The sequence below is a fragment of the Montipora capricornis genome, unplaced genomic scaffold, assembly GCF_036669925.1.
Source record: "Montipora capricornis isolate CH-2021 unplaced genomic scaffold, ASM3666992v2 scaffold_445, whole genome shotgun sequence".
NCBI classification, from domain to species: Eukaryota; Metazoa; Cnidaria; class Anthozoa; order Scleractinia; family Acroporidae; genus Montipora; species Montipora capricornis.
In genome coordinates, this window is record NW_027180179.1 from 26,325 (window position 1) to 37,500 (window position 11,176).

The window sequence follows — 11,176 nt, forward strand, 5'->3', positions numbered from 1 at the left end:
TCATGTCGTTAATTTTGTTACCGATGGCAAAATATTTTATTCTGGATCGACGGTACTGAAACTTCCTTCTGCTCTTCTTAAAAACTGTGTATCCATATTTATTTACTTTTACAGCAATAATTGTTTTGCATAAAGCAAGCTTACAAAATCTGTATCTTGCTTGGTAAGATTCCAATTTTCTCTTTTGACTGACAGGCAATAAAGTACATGTAATATTGTCTTGAGACTAAACAGGACAGTACCCATGGATTTTCCCAACATATTGCTTTAGCACTAATCACTGCAGGCTGGGAACAACCCAGGCCAAGTTGAATGTAGTGATTCTTTATCTTTTAAGTACAAAAGTGAAGGCTACAGTGTAGTTAACATTAAGCCTTCGGTTCAGCGTTTATTTGATGTACATGCTTACCTGAAGACTTTCTTCTTTTCCTTGAGGGCAAGTTGCCTTCTGAGTGCCTCTTTGATTTTCCACCATTAATGGTTGCTATGAGATCACTCCCCTTGATGGGATCCGATTCCACTGAAAAAAATAACAGATTCAAATCAATACAGTATAACAGTTTGCTGACGCTTCTCGACCATTAAGCAGTCAAAAACTATATCCCCTCCATTAATTTAAACCATTGACTCCTGGGAGTGAGACTTTGTAAGTCTACCTGCCAGGATTTACTCTGTCTAATGGCTGGCAATCGATTTTACTTGTCAACTGGGGCCAGCTTGGTATGGAAAGCAATTTTTGCCAGCTGCTTAAAATTTCTCTATCTACTTCAAATTTTCAGGAGAACCCTGCTAGCTAGGGCATTTCAGGTGTCAATGGGATAAGCAGTCAAAAACTCTCCACCATCAATAAAGTTGGCAGAACAGTAATTTTTTCTTAAATTTACATGGAAGGTACTTATGGCAAACCTAAGTCTGTCAATTTTCCTGTCATTATCTGTCTGCCAGTAGAAAATTCATTTGGTTTACATTTAATTAATTTATATTTATTCCTACAAATAATTGAGAATTAGAGTATTTGATCAGGCTTAGTATTTACTCTTGTGTAACTCACGGTCTAAGCAAATACCACTATCGTCCAAAAGTGTTGCCACTGAAGCTAGTTGGGGTGCAGCTGCACGAGGAATGTCTGTTATTGGAGTAGCATGTGGTGGAGTGGTTCTTGCTGATATCAGGCAAGAATGACCCTGTGTAGCTGGTGGTGTTGAGATGGATACAGCAAGTGTGCTGTGTTGGATAGCCTGGTCTACAATAACTTGACGCAAAGTGGAGGTGGAAGCATCTAGTGTTGGGCAAGGATGACCCTGGGTGGCTGGTGCTATTAAGTCGGATGCAGCTGGGGTTCTGCAAGATTGATACTGTGTGGCTGGTGTAGCTGATGGTGTTGAAACTGATGCAGGTTTAAGAGGGGTTGTTTGGTGTGTTGTGCTTGGAATAGCTGAGGAACTTTCTACTTGTGTAGCTGCTGCAGGGGGTGTTGTCATGGCATCAGTTGCCGCACTAGGTGTTTCCTCTTTAATGCCAAATGCTTAAACAGAGATATCAACTTTTATCAATGTACAACATGTCTCTAACCTTGTTCAATTAATCATCTTATAATATAATTGTAATAAGGTTAAATACTTGGTTCATGGTAAAGTGTAGCAATCAAATTACATGCTTTTCGCAGTTGCCTAAAGATATTCAAATGAAAAATGTTTGGGGAAAATAATAGCAACCTGGCAGAATGTTGCAGTCAAAGAAAACAAAAAGAATTATTGATATCACACATGCAGGATTTACCTGGGATGTTACCTGGGATGTTTGCAATAATACACCTAATTCCAAAATGGCTGTGATTCTATTATTCTTTTGTTTGAATGCAAATTGGCCATTATGAAACGAAAAATTAGAAAGAAAATTCAAGACTGGAAATGTACCTTCACTGAATGTTCTCCAGCTTTCATTTCCAAATGCTGAATGTTTAATGAAGATACACTTCCTTCCAGTTACTTGAACACCACCAGCTCCTCTTGAAATACAATTTCTGTGAGGAAACTTGTTGAAGTGCTGAGTTGCTCCCTTTCCATCTCCAAGGGACAGGGTGGTGATTTCTCTTCTTATCCTATCCTCAGGTGGGTGTGTTCCCCCAAATTCTTTGATTAGAGGCGAAAACCACTTCAATGCCACTGCTACTCCCTTGTGTACACCCACTTGTTTTCAATTTAAAATTAACAGAAGGATTTACGCATGTCAGCAACTGCAAGAACAAAGGTTTATAGTAAGTAGTAAATAAATACAGGTTTCATGCGTTCAATGTATGATTCATTTCATATATGATTCATTTCAAATACCATTTCATCATTAAAATGATGACAGTAAGTACTTTAATTTTTGACTTCACTTTTTGAATTAAATAATAATTATTCAATTCCCAAAAAACGTGGAATTAGTTTATTAACTCTGCACAACAACGAAAAACCACAATACTTATTTTATTACTCATTCACAATTTTTCAGATGTGGACAAAGTGTTTCAAACCTACCCAAGCCAGCCATTTTTGACAGTTTGTAGCTTAAAACAAAACGCATTGATTGTAGGAATGATGTTTGCCAAATGCTAGTATTAAAGCTGCCTATAGAGTCATGTGGGGACATCTGAGCCAATCAGAAAACTGACCATGTGTAGGTGAAAGCCTCAAAGCCCTTTATGACCCAAATCTATTACAATACCTGTTTCACTGGTATTTTGTACACTTCAATACATCTAACCAGGAGGTCTACAAGAAGCGGCTCTCCAGATGCTGGCAATTTTGCTTCACTCTCTGTTTCTTGTTCGACCTGATATACCCTCACAGCATTTGGGTATACCTTTTTCTTGAAAAAGGTTAATGCCAATTGTGGGTCAAGATTTTCAATTTCTGACCTTTCAATGACCTGGAAGTACAAGTTGTTTGGAACCATTTTATGACAAATAATTATTAAGGCTGACAAAGTAGGGAGGATACAGAGTCTGTACAAAAAATGTCAATAAAGATTATTGTATCTGCCAATTGGTCTCCAGAGATGTATTACACTGAATTTTGTTATTTTCCATTGAAATATGAGCTAAAACATTCCTGATTCCTGACCGAGTGCAGTCTCAGAGCAGTGATCAGGACAGGCATTATGTTTGGAGAAGCCCCAAAAAACAAGCAAAGTAGCCAGGTATACACAAGTTACAAACCTTACATCAGTGTTTCAGTCATCATTTGACCCTCAGTAGCTGACTATTCTTATTGCATTAGGTGGCTACCAATGACAACATTGAGTGATGCAGTAAATGGCGAAAAGATATTTCTCATTACTAGCCAAATTAGAACAGGTCAAGTGATAGTTTTATATGCAATAATTAGAGTTAGTTTGATAAGGAATAACCCTTGCACTCATAGTCTATGCAGTAATATGTGCAGTGATCATGTTATGCGCTAAATTGGAAGTGCATGACTGCTAATCAAACAATATACAGCCCACTTTCTGACACACCCTCACTGAACTGTTTTTAAACTTAGCGAGGAATGTAATTTATGAAATCGAACTGTCCCTTCACAGACCCGTGGCTTACATTAAAATATTGCTTAATTCTCTGATGGTTGTTGCCATTTTGGTCTGATAGTTTACCAGTACTGCCACGTTAAATAACACAAGGAATTGGCATTAATTTTGTAAATCAATAACTATTGGTCACATAGAATTTACAGTGATAACAGGTCATTTCAGTATTCCATACCTTTTCAGCCAGGCTGATGAGAACAGCATAATTCTTTCGGCATCTGTCATCCATTTCAGGACAGGTCTGTGCCATTGCTTTGCTGATTTCTGCTGCCCTCAGTTTGAGGATGTGATCCAAGGTCTGACTGAGACCGACAAGCATCCCAATGGCACTTGATGCCCGACTGAAGACTTCTTCAGCTCTGATTTCAGCCCTCTGTTGGGCATCAAGGCCATTCGGGCTTCTCCTTCCTTCCAAAAACGGAATCAGTACTAGGCGGCCAAAGACCCTTATTTGTAAAATTTACATTAATTAACAGGACAGTCTGGTGCAAAGATTATCAACTTGGACAATACACAGATTCATCATCATCAGGGTTTTCAAGTTATCATCAGTATCACTTTTCTGAGTACAAATTAGGTTTAGGATTACATTTCCTTTGAGAAGCATCCTCTTAAACATTTTTCATCAAAGTAGTTTCAAAGGGCAACCCTAAAATCCGGAACCGGAATCACAGGTCATTGTTTTACCAATGCAGAGAGTGAAAACTATCCTAAACATTCATAAAAGCTGACCTTAGGCCTAAAAACGTTTGTTTAGGCCTAATTAGGCCTAAGGTTAGCTTTTATCAATGTTTAGGATAGTTTTTACTCTCTTTATTGGTAAAACAATGACCTGTGATTCCGGATCTGTGTTTTAGTTGCCTGTTTCAAATCATTTTGAAACTGTCTGAACTGAATTCTTCACTTTGAAATACATTCAATAAACTGTCTGAACTGAATTCTTCACTTTGAAATACATTCAATAAATCGAAAAATACTACCTTGGATCATGGTCCAAAGCATCAAGGGTCTCCCAGTTAACAGTCACAATGGGACAAGTACGGGGTGTGCTCTCAAGGAAGCATGTCCCATCCTTTCCCTGTTGTAGAAGGCCACAGAAATATTCTCTACCAACTTAGGTTTTTTAATATCATCCAGGACAGGTGGTAGTGTTGCCCTGCTACACAACCGTGGAATAAATCTTTCCTTTACTGAGGAATAAAACGAACCCATGTTCCCGATGAGACTGAGGGCTGCTTTAGCTGACTTTGTCTTCCCAAGTCGGTTCACACCACAGACCACTGGAATAGGACAACAGCCTAGAATTTCCATGATACCTTCATAATGAAGGCCAATTATCATTCCAGCTGAAAAGAAGAAAATACTCTCTTGATGGCAGATTTGACATGAATGGCATCCCATATAATCGGGTCAGGCATACACCCGAAAGCATCAATTATTTGCCAAAAGTGTTTGAGTTAATCATGTTGTAAACATGACCAAGGTTTCTAGATCGTAACAAGTCTTACATTGTTAAATTTATATTATTGATTTGAAAACACTTCAGGTTTCTTCGTTTTAAGAGTTAGCTGGCCCACTGAGAAAACATAAAGAGCCAAAACAAAAGCAAAGAATATTGATGTAAATTTCAGCCTCATACTTTTAAGGCTCCTTGGTATAAATAAATATTTAAATCTGCTAATTACCTATAGTGAATATTGCTGCCATTGTATTGTCATACACTGTGTCTACTAGTGCCTTGATTACATTTCTTAGAGAGTAACCATACAAAGGTAAGCGCACAGCTGGCAGTGATCCATCTTCATCTTTCCACCATCTTCCATATCAAACACCTCTTGCACCCACAAGATGGAAAAGGCTTCAGGGTTGGTGAGAACCCCCTCTGCTGTTATTTGGATATCTGGACCAAAGATCCACACATCACTACTTGGTTGTTTGCCAACGCAAACAGCTGCCTTGAACGTGTCTTTCAAATTTGAGATTCTACATTTCCTGAATGAAAGATCCAAAAACAATTTATTTCGTGAGAGCCTGCTCTCAAGATAGAAATTTACCGATGCTTCACATGCAAATGTACAAACAATGTTTTTGCCCATGACATGGAACAAAAACTTCTCTATAGTCACTCCGTTTTCACTGTATTTCCACTATTGTTGAATAATTTTTCTTTGGAGTAGTGGTCTGCTGCAGATCAATTAGACGTTTTTGTCGCCTGCAATATGCAGTCCTTATGAAAAATGAGGTCAAGTGTTGTTTTAACTGCTCATTGAGCCCTGTTTGCTGGGGTTACTACCGTATACGATTAGATATCATTAGAGACCTTTAGATTCTAGGACGAGAACAAGTAAGAGTTTTGACTACCCATTTTTCGCGAAACAACATGGAAAAATTTATAACTCGTACGATTAATCTTAACTCTTTGTTAGCAGTATAAGTTACACAGTCATTCTTATTGCTGGTAACTGAGCCTTTTTTCTAATAGAAAAATGCCAAAATTGCTACCGTGTTGTTGACTTGTTTTCACACGACATTTTTGCAAAACCTCGTGCTAAAATGACAACAGCATCACGTTTTTCCCGCCAAAATGACGCTGGTTTGCGCGCGCTCACGGTTGTTCTATGTGAAAATCTCGTACTCGTAGTCGTTCTTGTCTCAGAATCTAAAGCTCTCTATTGCGTAGTTCCAGAAGACATCCAGACGCCTAACATGAAGGGAATCTCAAATAGGACCCCACCCCTTCCATTTGCACAAGGGAACGTTAACCTGCTACTACATGTACCTGAACTGTCTGCTAACTTTTGGGCTCAAAGCACATCTTCAATTGTTTTTGTTGCAAATGTATTACACAGGGCAAGGAAATGCCACTGAACTTGATAACCGATTATTTATTACAACATTACTACACAAAGCAACAAGCATACACGCCTGAAATAGTTCTTCATGAGCCATTTTAAAAAGCCCTTAAATTCTGGGCCTTCAAAACCACAAGTGAAGACCCCAGATCCGTAGGTGGAGTTGAAATCTTCCAAAAATTTTCCCTGGCCACCAGCAAGAGCATGCTGTATCGTGAAGTAACATATCCTGTGAAGAATTAATTTTAATATCTAGATTCAGCCCAGCCTAAAAGTGGAGCTCCCTTTTCTAACCCCAGGAAACAATATAGTGTACATGGAAATAATTATGTGAAAATATTGAAGGGCCGCAGCCGGGATGAAACATAGTTAAAATTTAAAAAACGATCTCTGGCTAAAATGATTAAAAACTACGAGCTTTCGACTGCCCGAACTGCAGTCTTCGACGGGTAAAATGAATGATAAGAAATCGATGAGAAAATTCAAATAAAAACGTACATGCAAAATGATGAGAATGTAGAAAATTATGAATATTTGTTAAAAAGAATGTTGTATTGTCCAGGCAAAGAGCACGAATTGTTATCTGCGTTAGGTGTCACTGTGGTATGCCACGCTTCTAATGTTTTTCTTGTTCTAAAAGTGCCTTTGTCAATAACTGACGCATTTTCGAAATTGATGGTGTGGTTGTTGGACCAAGCGTGATTAGCAATTCTAGAGTCTTTGGCCGCAGTTTTGGTGTTTCTTAAGTGTTCTTTCTTTTGCGTATTAAAAGCTCTGCCGGTTTCCCCAATATAACACCATTCTTTTTAAGAAATATTCATAATTTTCTACATTCTCATCATTTTGCAATGTACGTTTTTATTTAAATTTTCCCATGGATTTCTTATCATTCATTTTACCCATCGAAGACTGCAGTTCGGGCAGTCGAAAGCTCGTAGTTTTTAATCATTTTAGCCAGAGATCGTTTTTTAAAGGAAATAATTATGTTTCTGCATTAAGTACAAATTTAATCGTGGTTATTACTGTATACAGTTTACAGTGATCAAACAGATCAAACGTCACTGAGCTGACAGCAGCTTAAACAAACAAGCTTTGCCAACAATAACCAAAAATTTCCCTTGCCTCCCAAAATAGATTTCCCAAAAAATCTTATCCATGGTGTTCCACTGGCGAGCTTCGCGCGCCTGACTTTTTGGGCTTTTTCCATTTACACAAAATTTCCGGAAATTTCCATCGGGTGAAAAACGTGTTCCATTTAACATTTAAAATTTTAAAATGTGGCCGTGAATAGCCTGGAAGTAGTGAGACCTTTCAAAAGTTGTAAATGGAACATTCATTTCCATCGGAAAGTTTCCAACGGGAAAACAGGACTTCCAGTGACAACAGTGAACTTTGCACAGAAATCCTCTCTGTGGCGCCACATCGATATGCTTCAGAATTTCCATAGAGAAGCTCGCCTTTTCCACGTAATCTACACGTCCATTCTTACCCTCTGCATTTATACCCATGTCTTTAGCGTTGATGACAAAATGGTGGGCTGCCGTGGACATTTAGATTGCCGTTTTTCTCAAGATAAGATTGCTTCTACAGCTAGTGTCTACTATAGAGATTAGCACTACGTATTCTGAGGATTTACCGCGAGATCAAAATATTTAAAGCAAATTTCCCGCACTTTTCAATTGTTGAGCTGAAAAAGGACCAAAAAACCTTTTAAGGAAATAGGGGATTTTCTGCTTAGTGGGTGTTAGGCAGACCTTGACCTCCACAACAAGGGGCCATTGTTTGAGGTCGCACCACGGGTAACACGGCGGGAAACTTTGTGATAAGCGACCTTTAGATTGGAGTATGAGGATGACTACGAGTACGAGTTTTCCATACTGAGCACGCCCTTTAGGTTTGGAGGGCAAAAATTTTCGAATTGCGCGTGCTCAGAACTTGAAATTCGTACTGGTAGTCGTCCTCCTACTTCAATCTTTTAACTCCATGTTCAAGGTCGAGGTCATCTAGGGTCGAGAGTTGAGGGTCGAGGGTAATTTGTCGAGTGTCGAGGGTAAATTGTAGAGAGTCCCTTTTTACAGAAAAAGTTCTTAAGAAGGAATGCAATTGTGATGATAAGAATGAAAAGTAAAAATATCACAGTTGATCGCGATTCTTCTCAGCTTATCTTAGTTTTGTTTAATCAATGTGCCCTATGTTTCCTGTAGGCATACATTCTTATCTCCTTCCGTGCTATTTCCCGAAGAGTGGAACAAAGCTGCACTGCATTTCAGGATTGTGTCAGTTCCCATCGCATGTTAGAAATGTACATTACAATACAACATTCTTTATGTTGTATTGTATTGTATTGTACATGTCTAACACGCGATGGGAACTGACAAATAGTAATAGTCGATCCGTGCGCACATTTACCGACCGATTGCCGTATAGAGGTCTTTTAGCGAAAAAGCAATATTATTCTTGAAACCATTTATTTTCTACAAGAATTCAAAATTTGTCAAGGGAGTTATATTCTCAAGTTGTCAGTAGTGATAGTGATGCATACATAGTTGGGCCAAGAACAGGCTATTACTGGCTATGCTTCATCTTAAAAACGTTTCTGAGTTTTTTGCATCTCATGATGCTGTGTTATATAACGGCAATGATCTCTTTCCAAACCGATCAAGGTGGTGTGCCTATTTTTCGGTATATAGGATGCGAGGTAAAAACTTGGCTTTTGCACAAAACAAAAATTTGGAATTATCAATGGAGTTGATGTAAATTGGCCACCATACAGAGATTCTAAAAGCTGACGTTTCAAGCGTTAGCCCTTGTTCCACTAGACAATTTACCCACGGGAGACTGTCACTTTACCCAAGGGAAGTCCATATTTCTGTGTAACCTCATTACTAAATAGATAGATAGCTTATTTACGGCTAATAACCTTGCAGCCCTTAGGCTGAATTGCGAAATTATTACAAAAATTATGTAGGCAAGTACTAAGAATGTGATGTAAAACTATTTAGGGATGAATCTATGTATAAATTTAAAAATTAAGACGAGAAGCCCTTACTAAGACACTTGCTAACATAATAAATTATGATGAAACAAATATTCTATTTCGCTATTTTACACTAAAAATTGCTGCTAGTTAGCACGATTGGACATAGCAGGAATAAAAGTCTCTTTAAAACAATTTGCGTGAAATCGCAAGAGCTCGTATTATAATGACTCTGATGTCTAGGTGGCAATAGGCTATTCAGTTGATTGTTATCCACGATATTTGTAAAGTCTGGTACATTGGTCTTTTTTTTCTGACACAGAGTGCTAATTTCAAAGGTTGGTAAGCTTTGTCTATAAGATAGTTGAGGCGATGAAATTGACAACACCCTTTTCTGCACTCGCTCAAGATCATCACTTAAATACTCAGGTGGACTGTGGAGAAAAACAGGCGAACAGTATTCAAGCACAGGCCTGATTGCGGCACAATAGAAATTGACAATGTCACTCTGCCTAACACCAGCTCTTTTCAGTAACACTAAGAAGTACAGACGATTATTTGCCTTTATTATCGCTTGGTCGACATGATTATTCCACTTTTGATTATTCGATATTGTGACTCCTGGGATCCTAGGGCTATCTACAGTTTAGAGTTCATTCCCGGCAGCACCCACGAGACTTAAAGGTATGCTTGTTCCTCTTGAAGTTAATGATCAGTTCATTGCACTTGGTAGTGTTAAATGGCACACACTGCACCTGTGACCAGCCCTCGACAATATCAAGTGCACCCTGAATGTCACCCTGGAGACCACGAGGAACGATTTCAGCCACGGTCATGTCATCCACCTACTTCGATGTACGGACGTTAGACACGAAGATCATTAATCATCAAGATAAACAGCCAGGCAGGGGCCCAATTTGGTGCACTGAAGCACCCCAGCTGGAACTGGGCCCTATTCCGAGTATCATTCTGTGGACAACTTGACTCGCTGTTGTCTCGCATCAAGAAATCTGCCACCCAACAGGCAACACTGCGAGGGATGGATAAGTCAAAGACCTTGCGTACAAAGAGATTATGATCGATAAGATCAAAGGCCTTCCTGTATTCAAACAGGACGACCCTCAGAGCAGAGCCCGACCCGTCAGTAGCCTCTGCCCACTGATGACCCATAGACGTCAGAGCTAGAAGAGTTTAAGACTTAGGGATGCCCGCTGAACTGGTCTGGATCAATCACCTCTAAAACAGCTGGGCCAAGTAGCGAGAAGTAACAAAATCCTCTGCAAGTTTAGAGATTATTGTGGAGAGCGATATCAGGCGGAGGTGTCTGTTGACATTTGTAATTGGTTTCCCTTTGGGTATGAGTACCACGCCGGTCAGCCATCTTCCAGGACGATGGACATCTTTGCTTTACGAAACTGCTGTTAAGGATGTTAGTAATGGATGGAGCAAGGATATCTGCTTACTCTTTCAAAATCCATGTAGGTATCCCATCAGGCCCTGTGGCCCTCAGGGGGTTTAGCTAAGACAAAGCGTATAGGATAGTAGGCTCGGAGACGATCAGCCTTGAGAATGATGTCATTGGATCAAGAAATTGATTTCCTTGTTTACTTTCGAAAATCATTAAAACGCCAGCGATGAATGTTTCTAATTTGTTTTTCAAACCGTGGTCTGATAAGCACTGGAGATCGAATTCGTCTTTCATTAACTTTTGTATGAGCCAATTGCATGCAAAGTTGCCTTCTTGAAAATGATATTCACATGGCACCTCAAGACCATA

The 11,176-nt window shown here is 39.1% G+C and overlaps 1 protein-coding gene across 1 annotated transcript; it reads right to left on the reverse strand.

Moving 5' to 3' along the window:
* Positions 1-1,788: 1,788 nt before the first annotated feature.
* On the reverse strand, positions 1,789-4,210 carry LOC138035988 (uncharacterized). Its single transcript, XM_068882369.1, has 2 exons — positions 3,746-4,210; positions 1,789-2,913 (listed from the first exon to the last, which is right to left on the reverse strand). The coding sequence occupies exons 1-2, from the start codon at positions 3,887-3,889 to the stop codon at positions 2,701-2,703; spliced, it is 357 nt and encodes a 118-aa protein (XP_068738470.1). The 5' UTR covers positions 3,890-4,210; the 3' UTR covers positions 1,789-2,700.
* Between the last annotated feature and the right edge of the window lie 6,966 nt (positions 4,211-11,176).

What these genes read in the sequence shown, in the direction of transcription:
- LOC138035988 (XM_068882369.1), bottom strand. Translation starts at nt 3,889, where the DNA reads ATGCTTGTCGGTCTCAGTCAGACCTTGGATCACATCCTCAAACTGAGG. An exon ending in TCATCAGCCTGGCTGAAAAG is followed by an intron (nt 2,914 to 3,745) that starts GTATGGAATACT and finishes TTGTACTTCCAG; the next exon opens with GTCATTGAAAGGTCAGAAAT.